General features: G+C 26.3%; 1 protein-coding gene across 2 annotated transcripts in view; it reads right to left on the bottom strand.

Annotated features, from left to right (window-relative positions):
* Positions 1-9,014: 9,014 nt before the first annotated feature.
* LOC112595223 (E3 ubiquitin-protein ligase TRIM9) overlaps positions 9,015-14,804 on the bottom strand; it is a 65,224-nt gene continuing 59,434 nt past the window's right edge. For both annotated transcript variants that reach the window (XM_025340355.1, XM_025340356.1), the window contains 4 exons: positions 12,123-12,261; positions 10,699-10,923; positions 9,410-9,582; positions 9,015-9,301 (listed from right to left, as the gene is read on the bottom strand). In XM_025340355.1, coding sequence (XP_025196140.1) covers positions 9,182-9,301; positions 9,410-9,582; positions 10,699-10,923; positions 12,123-12,261 — 657 coding nt within the window. In that variant the 3' untranslated portion in view covers positions 9,015-9,181. The remainder of the gene's footprint in view (positions 9,302-9,409; positions 9,583-10,698; positions 10,924-12,122; positions 12,262-14,804) is intronic.

Raw genomic sequence — 14,804 nt, 5'->3', positions numbered from 1 at the left:
ATTATATATTTTAGAATATTAACGATTTAAAATTACATTTATTGTCATGCCAAGACGTTTAATTTAAGATTTATATATAATATTCTAGTTCTGTCACTTCATATTATAATTCAAGGAGTAAAAACGGGTAACCCAATCCACTTACACAGTATCTTACTCGACACCACTTGCAAATTGAACCCGATTTCAAAAACGAAATCCATAAAAAATTGCACCCGGTTTTGAACGCAAAATTCACAAACAAATCGCACCCGATTTTGAATACAAAAACTGTTACCCCTTAACATTTTTACCCAGTTTTTATCACAAAATCCGATAAGCACCCAATACATTTTTAACTATTTTTATTACCTGAACTTATAATACGATGTGACTAATAATTCCTCAGCACTTGCAGCCTCACTTATTTCTTTAGAAGCTAAAACACGCATTTAAATTCAACACTAGTAAGTTGGAAATGAGCGAACGCCATACGACAAAAATAAAATAATTTAAATAATACATTTAAATCAATAAACGATTTATTAAATGTATAATTCTATATTTATTTGCTTAATGCTTATATTACCTAAATAATATTATGCATTACTTTTATTGATGTATAAGACATATTTTAGTGGCGTATTTAGGATTTTGTCAAGGGGGAGGGGGGTGTACACTTACCATCACTATCATTTCTCAAAAATGTTGTGGATTTATATATTTACTATCAGCAATTACCTAAAATATATAAAACTGCATTTTTTAACGTATTAATTGATTTATTTTTTTTTACATATTAATATTATACATTATGACTACCTATTAATACAAAATCTAATTTTCTGTTTTTCGAACAAAGTTCATTAGTAACCTCGTCTGATGAAATCTCAATATTTATAGTGCTAATCCATTAGGTATACTTTAATAATAAAATTAACGTATCAATAGATATAAAATAAGTATATGTACCTATATACAGTGGCAGATTGTACCATTGGGAGGCCGTAACCCAACCTATCATCACATAATTTATTTTATACTTGAAATTGTTCATTTTATTTATAAAAATATTTAACAAATATTTTTAATCTCTTATGTCGAAAATAATAATTTTAATTCACTCCATTTCCACTAACATTTTAAAATATATGGTGTATTGGGCAGTGAAAACGAAATCTCCCGGGCCGGTTTTTTTCCACCGGGAGGCTCGAACTCAACCTAATCATCATAAACCATCTAGGACTAATAGACGTGACTATTGGACGCGAAGTTATTTAGACGCAGTCATTTGAGCGCGAGTACATATTTTAGACGTGAGGATAAAATGATAATTAACATTATAGTATTATACATTAAACATTAACAAGTACAAAAATTAAAAAAATATATTTATGTTGATAAGAGGATTTTGAAAATATTTCAATAGAAGTCTAAACAACTTTGTATTAAATGGCCGCGTCCATTTGTACTTGTTCACATCATATAATTGATTTTATACTTGAAATTGTTCTTTTTTATTAATACAAATATTTGACAAATGTTTTTAAAACTATTTTGACGGTTCTGATTAGCTCTATATATCTGATTAGAAGTGATCCATTTTATTTTAATTTCAATTCTTATATTATCTGGAGTCATCTAGAATATAAATCAATTAAAATAAATATCACCTATTTTATTATAAATTTAATTGTTTTAAAATAATAATTTAGTCAATATAAAATACAAATTAAACATTAAATAATAGGATTAACTATATGTTAAAATTGTGTTAAGCTTGAAATTAAAAAAGCTGGAATTTAATAAGTAGTCATAATAACATAACATAACGTTATTATAATGGTTAAATTTTATTTATTTCATAAATAAATAATTAATATTTAATTGATTACAGGTAGGTACCTAATATTTGTTCTGATTGCAGTATAGACGATACAATTGGTTTAAATCGCTTGTCTCAGATTTTAACGTTGTTATTAACGATTTAATTTCTTTTTCTTCGAGCACCTATACATAATGAAATACAGTAGAAACTCTTTTAACTGTCAGTGTCAGGAACGGGACAATATTGGTTAAAAGAAATTTTTCAATAAACGTATATATTTTACAATGAGATTCGCAGACAAAAATAATACGTAATAAATAATAAATACCAATAAGTACTAATAATATATAATAAGTGTGTAATTTTTTTGAAGTAAGAGCTTTTTGAGCGGATATGTACCTATCGTATTTACGAACTAAGACCTGCGTTGCATTTGTCTCCTTTTGTACTTCAAACCAATCAATGCATTTTTAAAACATTACTTCTACTTCTGATGGCTATTTGGCGGTTTTAAGACCGTTGTTCGGCGGTGACCGTTGACGGATAACAGAGTGATAGTTAAACGAGTTCCTACTGTAGCAGATATATATTTATTTGAAAAAAATAAATATTACTTACGTACCTCATTGACATGATTTTTCCATTTGAGAAATAAGTGAATAACGTATTCTTTTGTTTTAAAGATTTATTATTCATAATTAATCTTTCTATAAAACGGGTAATACCATAAATATACAAATAAATTTACATGTAAAACGAAAACAGTAAAAAAAAAGGATCAAGAGAGGATCTACCTCCCTCCTCGATAATACGCCACTGCACATTTTATACACGAAAAAATGCAGTTACTAATCTGATTATATATATCAATTATCATGGTCGATCGACGTTCGCACGTTTTCACTTACGATGTGGATTAGGCCTACTGGGGACACCACAATAAAAAAAACGCGCCTCGTGTAATACCTCAGAAACAAAGTGGACGATATAATTTTATGTCGTTTAACAATAAAAGGTGGTGAGGAAAATTACACAAAACTGTCATCTTATAGTATCTTAATAATTAAATGTGTATTAAACAATTTTTTATATCAACTATTAAGATACCAGAAACATTGAAGTTTTCTAAAGTAAATATAATAGTTTCAAAACAAATGTATTCTTTAACTTGTTATAAAAAAACTTCAAGTAGTTAATATTAGTCCTTATTTTAATATCAAAGCCTCAAACGAAAGTGGTTTAATTTAATATTTTTAGAACTATATGGTATGCATTTTGTAATTATTACATTGATGATTTAATAAATTTATTAATTATTGTGTATTATTATTAATGTATGGTATTATTTATTTTTATTTTTGATTCACGTAAATTTTGAACGTCATATTTTATTCGTTTACCGAATCATTGGTTACGTAGGTTTTTGGTTCAAAATACTCAAATAAAAATATTTGCACGCGATTGTATACACTTGCGTTTTACTAAACATGAGCTACAATTTCTTTAAAACAATCTTCTATTTAAAATTATCAGTAATCTGCATGACCTCTGCGGTAGCTGGTACTTGGTAGTTGGTAGATAAGCTAGTTCTAATATCAAAACCATGCGAATATGAATATTTTCATTTAAAAAAATAATGACATTAAATTTAATTCATTATTCATTACCCAACACCAGTAGTTCTCAATCTTTTTAGTACCACGATCCAAATTTCCCCCAAAAATCTTTTACAACCCACATGGGCCACATGGTTTCACTTTTCAAAAAGCAATTAAATAAAATTAAAAAAAATTGTCAAGTTTTAAATTTATAAAATATATATAATAATAATATAATATTAATTTAACATACATTTCTTGGAATCTGTATAATTCAAAAAATTATTTACGACCCACCAAAAATTGACTGACGACCCACCAGTGGGTCGCGATCCACAGTTTGAGAAACGCTGCCCTACACAACAAATTATTTAAATATTTATACTATTGGTCTTAAATAGATCTTATCGTGTTAAATTATTTTTTCAATAAAAATATCTTACAGTTGACTGGATAATGTAATGATGTTTATATAGGTTTTACTTATAACTTATAAATTATAACATTATTTTAAAGTTTAATTAAATTTTTTAATTGACATTTGTCAAATTTGAACTAAGCAATTTATTATTGAGTATATGTATATGAATAAGAATTCTGAGCGGAAACAACCTGTCATCAAGTTACATTACTAATTACTAGGTATACCTAGTTCATGATATCATATCCTTACGTTTATAGATATTGTTACTGAAGTAATTTATTTTACTATTATTATCATGGTAGCCGGTAGGCTAATTTAATAACAATATTCACGAATTCGCGTGAATTTAACTACACGTGAAATAGACCTCTAAAGTTTATAAATAAAATTATAAATAATTATTATATTATTGTTGTTATACACATTATTGTCACAATCTTCTTAAAATTTTACTTTAACGTTTGATAGATAATAATAGCTTGCATGTATTACATGCAAAATACAATAACTTACAGAATATACATAATATTATGTTCCTTTACACTTACACCAAATCTTACATACTCGACAGTCAAAGCGCGAGACAATACATTATAATTAGGTATGTAATTATAACATATAACTTATATAATTATCTATTTTATTAAGTTAATTTCCTTACAATTATTTAAATAGTTAAACTTTTTTTTAACAAACAACCGGCTTATAGGACTATTTATTGTTTATTGTAATAGCTGTAAGTCCATTGAAAAACTATAAGAAAATCATTAATCAATATTTGGGAACACAAGTAGGTATCAACTCGGATAAAATAATGTAAAAGCAGAGTTGCCTCGGCTATCGGTTTCCAGTTTAAAAAAAAAAAAAATCATATTGGTCATAATTTAACAATTTAAATTAACATTAACATTTGAAAATTAATAACTTAAAACTTAACAGGAATAAATGATGGCACAATTAAGAGGCATTTTTAATAAACATTACCATTTTTAGAGGGGAGTTATATAGATAATTTGTAACGGAAAACAGAACATAAAAGAAAGTGATGGATCTAAAAGAGAACTATTTCTTAGAAACATTAAAACAGGTTAGGTCCTAGTTTTAGAGATTAGTACAAGTTCACTTGATTGCTTTAAACAACACCAAGGCTGGTGCTGCGGGTGGGTACCTATCCATCTTCCCACGTACAGCTATTCATGATTATCAGTCGGACTGGGAAATAATGTAAGGAGATAATATCATTTTTCCTATCTGCACATTAGGACAATAGATCTATCTTTAACAAATTTACTCTTCGCACAAATAACTATAAAATATAGATAAATAAATATTTTGTTATAATACAATGTATTTTAGTTTAGTTATGTTTAAAAATTAAATATTAATGTATATAATAAACAAATTTGTTGTCTTATTTTATGATTTTGCAGTAAAAAATAATACTTGTTTTGTTTCATAATAATATTAAAGAGATAATTTATTGTTAAATATAGCTAAAATGATTCTATATCAAATTTAAATTTATATAAAAAAAATATGTGTCAATTCAATTAATGTAAATTACGATAAAATCAGTAAGATTTTTTTTATTTAGAGGGCGTCATAACTAAACAACATCTTGATAACTGATGCATAAGTGCATAATATACCATTCATACCAATACTTAACTTCAACGATTACAGTTTTTGTTGTTATCTTTAATATTAAAATGAATTTATCTAATATCTAACTTAAAGATAAGAACATTATCTGTGTTCTCTCGCTGGATTTTTACAATGTTTTTATTTTTAAGCTAGTTATATGGGTATAATTACATTTTAATATATTAGCTGCTAATAATTAGCTTAAATATAAAAATATTTTAAAAAGCCAATGATAGAACGGTGAAACACGATTGCGCCCAACAAATAAGCACGATTACGCCGTTTTACCATTTTACCCACAAAAAAATGCAACACGATTGCGCTCCGTGAAATATAGGTATACACTATTTAAAAATACAGTCAAAATAATAAACTCAAAGTTTAACTTAAAAGTTCGAGTTAATCAAATTCGACTGTATTAATACATATCATAAATTTTACAATTATCTTTCCTAATTTTAAAAGGTTAAAAATTGTTTATGACCTTGAAAACATTAAAAAATGCATGTAAATATGCCCAATAAATATCAAAATATGCCATTGAACAAATTAAATATGTAATATAAAATACAAATATACAAAAATATGAGATTTTTAAAATTTTAATGAATCATTAAAACAAATTTTCATAGTTGAGCAGTACTGGAACATTCAACTAAGATAATTATAGCAAAGATAAGTAAGTAATAATGATAAGTTAATAATATAAACCAAGGTTAATATGCGCGTATAAAACGTTTTATACGTTACTACGATACCTACTTTAATTTTTCGTCTATATAATATATTATAGTCTTTCCTAATTTTACAGGCTTAGAACTGACAACAAAATTAAATTATTGGCTTTGATAAAAATTGTTTCTTATTGATACATTAGTATTTAGTATACACTATTAAATAGTAATACATTTAGGTACCTACATGTAAAAATAAATAAATTTATACATTTTTACATGTAAAAATACTCAATAAAACAGTCGAATTTGATTAACTCGAACTTTTAACTTAAACTTTGAGTTTATCATTTTTACTGTATTTTTAAATAGTGTATACATATATTTCACGGAGCGCAATCGTGTTGCATTTTTTATGGGTAAAATGGTAAAACGGGCGTAATCGTCCTTATTTGTTGGGCGCAATCGTGTTACAGCCCGTGAGAACACCTATAGTGCTGGATCAGATTAGCGGTTTATCGGAGACCGATAAAAACGGCGCTACCAAACCGCAACAGCGCACGGATATTTCAGACCGATTTCGGACGGTTCGGAGAAACAGCTAGTCTAGACGCGAAAACGCGGTTTATATGTTAATTATAGATGTCCGGTCGTTTACCGATCGGTTGCGTAATATCGGCAACCGAAAAAACGCTAGTCTGATCCGGCACATAATGTTCTTAACTTAAAAGTTTAATAGGTTTAATAAGACAATTCACTCTAGTATTAGTAATATTTAAGCCTTAAGGTACCTAACAATTCAAAACTGGAACTGCTGAGCCTAACGATCGGTACGTTATGTGTTAGTAAGACAGCAACAACGCATGTGAGTATGATATCTTCTAAAGATTAAATAAATAATTTATTTAGCATATCATAGAATTTTTGTATACATTTTATATAACTATTAACTGTTGATTGTTTTTGTTACTGCAACAAATCTAAAACGTAGTTTCTAGTTTCTACAAGATATTTTATACATTAATTTGTTTTTAAAAATGTATTTTGTTATAACTTATAATCGAACACTATAATATGTATATTATATAGGACTAGTAATGGTTAAACAGAGCTGTCCTAATCATTGATTCAACACAAAAATAGCAAAGGAGTAAGGAGCATGTCAAATTTGTTAAGCACACATTTCACACACTATACCTAGGCAATGAAAATGATCCACCATGTTCTAAAATTATTAAAGGATAGCAATGGGTAATATTCACATAATAATAACGTAATTACTCAATGTACCATATATTCTGTAATTTACAGTATATAATTTATCATAATAGAGTATAAAAATCAAAAACAATAATAATATTAATTATTATTGTTTTCCACTTTCAAACTTAAATGTTAAGTATTACAAATTTACAAATAAATCATATTACATAACAATTAATAATTATGCATATTGTTGACATAAAACGTGTACAAGTTTAATATAAACATATTGTATAAAAACATAAAACGCTATAGTATATAAATGTACATAATGTAAATTCCAGCATATGTATGCAAAGTTAGCTATTATAAACAGATGCAATCAGATGAATTCAATGGTTTTATAATACAATTAATTGACACAATACAACAATACATAATATCATGTATGTGTGTTTCTTTTATTACTATTTTTTTTTTCAATAGTATTAATTGGAATTTTTGAATAAAAAAAAAAAAAAATCCTTCAATGTGGGAATACAATAAGATATATAATTTAATACAAATAACTTTAGACTGGGAGTTAAAAAATGTTTTATTCAACAATAACATAAAATGCCAAGATCAAATATTGTTCTTGAACCTTAAATGTTAGAATATAGTTTGCTTCTTTCAACGATCAAAAATTGAAGAAAGCTGAAAAAAAACACGATGGACACTGATAATTACTAAATGAGATTTAAAAATAATAACATAGTTTGTTGGATAGTTATCATAAATGAAAATAATTCTCCTCTATTATAGATGCATTAAAATTGAAAATAATAACATTGACGTCGCAATCTATTTATTATTATTATTATTATTATTTTTTTTTTTTGTAGCATATCCATCAGTCTTTATGATAAAAATCATATGAATTCTAAATCTATTTGACTAGATGTATAAAATTAAAAACAACTAAACCTATTTTAATCTAACATGTTTTACTTAAGTTACTATAGCATGAATAAGACATTCTAAATAATAACACTTCAAATAGCTTTGGGGGATTGTTTAGTACCTGAACAAGTTTTGAACAATACTTTGAACGGACAATAGAATACTTAATGAATAATGAACTGTTGTACATAATTTAAATAAAACAAAAATAGATAAAATATTTACTTCATAAATACATTATTATGCTATTAAATAACTTAAACAACTATTAGTAATATAGAATGCAAAAGAAAAAAATTAATTGATATGTCTACTAGTTTATATACATGAATATAAACTAAATTAAGGACTCATAAATGAAAAGTCATAAGTAAAATTAAATAATCACAATAACGGTGTCATAATCATAATTGTTTCGTTTGCATATTATCCAATTTTCATACATTCAAAACACACTATAAATATTTAAACAGCCGAACAGTAAAAGTACATAATATTGTATTATTATAATCACAATAATATTATTGAGTAACTAAAAAAATACATTAGTTCTTTTAAGTAAATTGGAAGGGAAAAATATGCAGTGTACATGTATATTGTAGTGATCAAAAAACAAATTTCCCACCCTGTTTAAGTTAAGTTTACTCTTGAAATAATGATAAATTAAAGAAAAAAATACACAAAAATTATAAATATACATTGACATACATACAAATATAAAATATTGGATTCGTATAACTTTTGATAGAAACTTTAAATAAAAAATACTCTTATGATTAAAAAAAAAATCTTATCGACCTAATGCCTGCATAAATTGTCAACTTTTATATTATTATGCAGTACAGTAGACACCTTATTCGAAAAGATACAATAGAGAAGTAAAAAAGTCTTAACAGTCTTCTAAGTCACTGGGAGCGTCGATGGCTGTATGCAGCGTAACAGCAACACCTCTGTTAACACTGACCGCTGGATAGAAGACACCATACAAACCATTGAAAGCCACTGGGCCCTAATCCAAAACAAACAAACACAAACAATTATTATTGTAATGAATAAGATATTAATGTGCAGGGTCTAAGAGTGAAAAATCAAGCAAATTTTCCACATCAATTCTTACTTGTGGTTCATCATTCACAAAAAAAGACAATTGGTGTTTGTTCAGATCTAAGAGTACACCAACTGTGGATCCCACCTGGATGCCACCTTCACACCTCTGCTCATGACTACGACAGTGCATAAACCAAGACCTCTGTTTGTCGATGTACATGCTCCAACCAAATTCGTCTTTGCCTAAAATAAAATTGAATTGAAATTCCAATAACAACAGACAACTCTGGCCCTAAACTATTAGAGTAAACGAATACACATGTTCTATAAGTGAAAATTGGTAAGGGAAACTTAAGTAGTCCTAAAGCAATAGGCTTATCCCATATCCCATCATATATATATATAAACATATACATTGTACATGCATGATTGGTTATCTATCCTTTTAATTAAAAATTTATTAAAAAACCTTCAACAATAAAAAAAAAATTCCAAAAATAAATATATGAGTATATTAATTTACAAAATTAAATTTTGTACTTGAACCCTTTAAATGTATTGTAATCATTTGGTATGTTGTACTACATCTAAATTCAATTCAGATACACAATATTTTTACAAGTCCCATACTGTTGGTCCAGCTAAACTAATTATCTGATTATTGCCAAGGGCCCTTAGACATTTTTCAAAATTAAGGGTCCAGTCAAATGGAAAGATATAGGTTTATTATAAGCATTTAAAAGTAACGAGTGGGACAGACATTTAAATTTATTTTGAACTAACATAGTTGTTTAACATAAGTACAATACGGTCTTAAACTTCTGTGCACACAAGTATGAATTAGTATTTTCAAAATTAAACATTTTCTAAAAAAGCTTAAATTTTTAATAATTTAGTAATATCTTTGGATCTTTTGTTTTGTCAGTTTTGTCTTCAACAAGACATCACATACAACTTATAAACAAAGATGAAATTATTGAAATGTTAAAATTGTTCTGCATTAAATTAAAAACCTGCTAATTTAATAATTTCTTTAATTCATGTTTTTTTTAGTTTTTGTATACATAAATTGTAAAATTTTTTTTTTTTTTAGTAATTATAACTACAAACTTTTTTCGAATACCTAATAAATAATTAGATATTCATAAAAACACAAAATTGTATTTTTCATAATTTAATTACACATATTATTATGAGTACAGTATAAAATATTAATGATACAATATATAGAATGACATGTATAAAATGAGCAATAAATGTCAATTAATGTGCGTAGCGCGATCAGATTTAAATAGTTTAGCAAAGATTGTACTAAATTGTATGCCCGTTGTTCAAACACAATTTATAATTTTTAGCTACCTAGCATTTCCTCTTTGGACACGTCAAGTCTAGCCACGCCGAAACTTGGATCGGTATCGGCGTCATATCGGTCAATTGTAAATTCCCAGTAATGGACGCCTCTGGAGAACCCGACGCTTCCCAAGGCCACGCGGTGCTCGAATCCTTCGCAAGTCACCGTCATGTTGTCAGGTGTAAAGCACAGCTCGGGTGAGCTCAAGCACGGGTCAAACGTGAACCAAGCCACTGAAAAAAAAAATGAAACGGTCATTAATCATTATATAAACGCAGTAGTGTAGGTAGGTACCTATTGTATTAAGAATTTTCACAAACAATACTAAACGCCAATAAAGTATTGTTATTAACTGCATCCATAACAAGAGGTGTAAGATAGAGATTTTACAATATTTCGCAGATCTTTTTGAACTTATAATATTTTTATATTAAAATCGAACAATAGATTAATAATTTAAAACTGCCGAACAATCAAAAACATTTTAAAATATTTTTCTAAGTAAAGTCATTTATAAAATGAATATAATTTAATTAATTTTTTTTTAAATATTAGTTGTTTCGATTCCTTTTGTACTTAATACAATAATACCGTCTATGAAAAAGTATGGGAGATTGCATAATAATTTCGTTTTTGTTCGTCAGTAAAATTTAGAAAAAGTTTCACAGCGTTTTCAAGTCTTAATAGAATGTCCCCGCGAGTGAGGGTATATTAATCATGTTTTAATTACGATTGTTCCTTGGTCTCTAAACTTCCAAAGTTTTACGAAATTAAATTAAAAATCTAACGCAGATAATACAAGCTGAGATATTGTTTTTGAAACTTTCATCAATAAATTTTAAGAAAATCTCAAAAAAATATTGAAAAATAATAAAATACTTATTAAAATTATTTTATAAGCACTCTTCAGTGATGAAAATTTATGAAATGTACTAAATAGTAAGATAATTGGTATCGCATTCTTTCACTATATCCATATCATATTTAAAAATCTAACTTAACTATTGTATGTTATTAACCCTCTCAATATTAAATGTAAACATAAACGATAATTAAAAGATTTTTGCTATGAAATTGTATCAGGAAAATTTACTACCAATATCACTAATAAATACATATTCTATACACGTATAATTCAATAAACTTAGTATTAAACTGAGCACCGTTCAAGATCGTTTTTTTAGTGCGATGCTTCAACGTCACTTTAAAATTTAAACACAACCTATCTTATTTTGCTGTGCAAGGCACAGAGGCCTACTTCCGAATAGTACTTTTTTATTTTTTCAAGAATTATAAAAAAAAAAAAAATCCTGTCTAGAGACGCAATTCCTTTTAATCCAAGTTGTATATAATATATATATTAATATATTCTTGACAGTAGATTGATTGTATTGCTTATATAATATATACTATAAAGGTTTATATATATTACCTTCAGAAGTTTGCAATCCTATTACTTCGCTGTACTCGCCTTCGCCCGCGCTGTTGAACGCTTTTACTCGGGCGTTGTACGTGCAATTGAAGTGTAACCCGTCAACGGTGCAGATGGTTTCCGTGCCGCAATATACCTCCTATAAACGCAAAAACAAATATATGGTTGAATTAATTCATCAACACAGAGTATTACAAAAGGAGGCTTTCAGACGAATGATAATTTGATTTTAATTGAAAAAATACACACATTACACTCGTATACCTAGAGTACTATTATTAACTATACGATATTTTATTTTTGTACTGTATTATATCGTAGAATATCTCAAATTTAAAAACATTTAATATAACAAGGGTCTTCATATAAAATGTATTTAGTTTTTAAAAAACTAAATGAAAAATGTAATTAAAAATATCCAATGTTGAATTAAATTCGACCATAGTTTATAATTTAATTTATACAGTAATATAAAGTGTTTAATTAGTAAATTACCAAATAAAATTGAGATAATATCGGGGTTCGAGTCTACTTATATAGCGTAAATATTTAGCAAATATCTCTTTTTGATTTCTGAGCAAAACGAAGAATGTATTGATTTTTTTTTTAAGTCAATATAAATATTCATAAGCAGTTAAAATATCACACGCAATTATATAAAGTTTACTTACATTTTTATTCAAAAGTTAAATGTTGGAATAAAATAATCGAATAATTAAATAAAATATTGGTTTAAAAGGAATCGTACATTTGCATACAAAAATTATACCTATTTCTGTAAAGTATTAAATTAATTTAAATTTTTAAATATTAACTTTTACAAATTTTCTATTTAATTTGAAAAGTATATAAACAAATAAAAAAAAAAAAAAAAATGACGATAGAAAATATGAAATATATTTTATGGTTGATGAGTCATAAAATATGAAAACAATACAATTTTAAATTGTTTACACGATATAATATATTATGTACTATCAATTACTGATGTACCAGGTCATTAGTCATTAGTCATTATAATATAAGTGCGTCCTGGTATAATTACTATAACGATAATTATTAAAGCACGTAGTTACCAGATCAATTTACTTCAACTTAAAAACCTCAAAAAAAAAAAAAAAAATTAACTGTTGGTTACCTACAAAATTAAAATATTATAATTTTCTCTGAAATAAAAATAACTATATTTTCACGATATTTTAATGTCAATATAGCTAACAATGTGTTTATTTTATATCTTTAAAGATAAGTCTAATGGAATTAAACTAATTTAATAGAACTTTGATCTTTTTCCAACATTATGTTTTTAGAAGAAAAGGTCAATGTCACAGATATTAAAACATAAAAGTACATATCACATGCCTTCTACGCATTTATTTATTATTTAATAGGTATAAAGACTCAATAATACGTAAATAATAATTTACTAATACAAATTATAAAATGTTTAATTGCATTTCTTAAACACTGCAAGAATATAAGTAGATATGTTAAGTATTGACGCCTGAAATACATTTATACTCTCTCGTAATAAATTATAATTGTCTAAAGTTTATTTTTATAGATGGATATAAATGTTATGATTATGGTTATTTCATAAAAACATTTTACTGCGATCATTAATAACAGAGGACGGTCTCCAAACTCCAAAATATGCCAAGTATTCATGTATAAATAACTAGATGTCCATTTAGAATTTACAAATTTATTTTCCTAAGCTTATGAAGACTAAAACATTACTAAAAATATCGAATTACGTCTTACAAACTTAAACGTAAATATTTAATAGATATACCTATACTAATCTCTACATCTATAAAGACTCTTAACGACAGTAAGTCATAATTTTTTCTCAAGTTTAAAAAAAAAAAATAAGAATTTAAATAACACAGAACTATTTTAAATTAGAGTGTTGTATTGATAAATTAAAATATTATTTTTACTATTAGTTGAAAATATGGTGTAATTATCATTTAAGGTGTAGTAGAATATGCCTAAGTGATTTGTCCAATGCTATGCAAAGTAGGAAAAACAACTCCGTAAAAACATAGTATAACAACATAATGGTTCGTTCAAACCCAGCTTTCGTTTTATGCAGTTAAACTCGCTCGTTATATCTGTGTATAAACATTTTATCGATATTTAAAAACAATTTATGGTTTCATAAAAAGCAATTTAGCAAGCATATAGTCTTTGTCACAAGTTATATAAATTTAAATTTTGATAAAATAAAAAAAATATATTGTAGTTATTTTGTTTTTTTAGTGTACATTTATGAATGGCATCGAGTTTATATTGACTTGCACGTCTATAATAACGAGTCATAAAAGCAAAATAATAGATATTTGGTCTGCCGGTCACGACGTTAAGGTTATGTGCATACATAATCAACTACTTTTTTTGTTTTTTTTTTTTACAATATCATACTATTTGTGATTTTACGAAAAACAAAAATCAATATATTACTATCCCAAAGTATTACCAATTATGTACATGTTACTGTAAGAAAAAAATGACATGAAAAAAAATCAATTGTTTTCTCTGCAAGTATTATTATTATTTTTTCATCACAATTTCGTAGAACCAAACACGTATTAATATTATATATGTTATTAAAATTCGACGGTATTTGATATTCAAAACAACAACAACAAAAAATCTCTATGCGCCGACGACAAATTC

Source organism: Melanaphis sacchari, unplaced genomic scaffold (assembly GCF_002803265.2).
Source record: "Melanaphis sacchari strain LSU unplaced genomic scaffold, SCAv2.0 Contig261_pilon_pilon, whole genome shotgun sequence".
NCBI lineage: Eukaryota > Metazoa > Arthropoda > Insecta > Hemiptera > Aphididae > Melanaphis > Melanaphis sacchari.
This window is presented reverse-complemented; position numbering and strand designations above follow the sequence as displayed.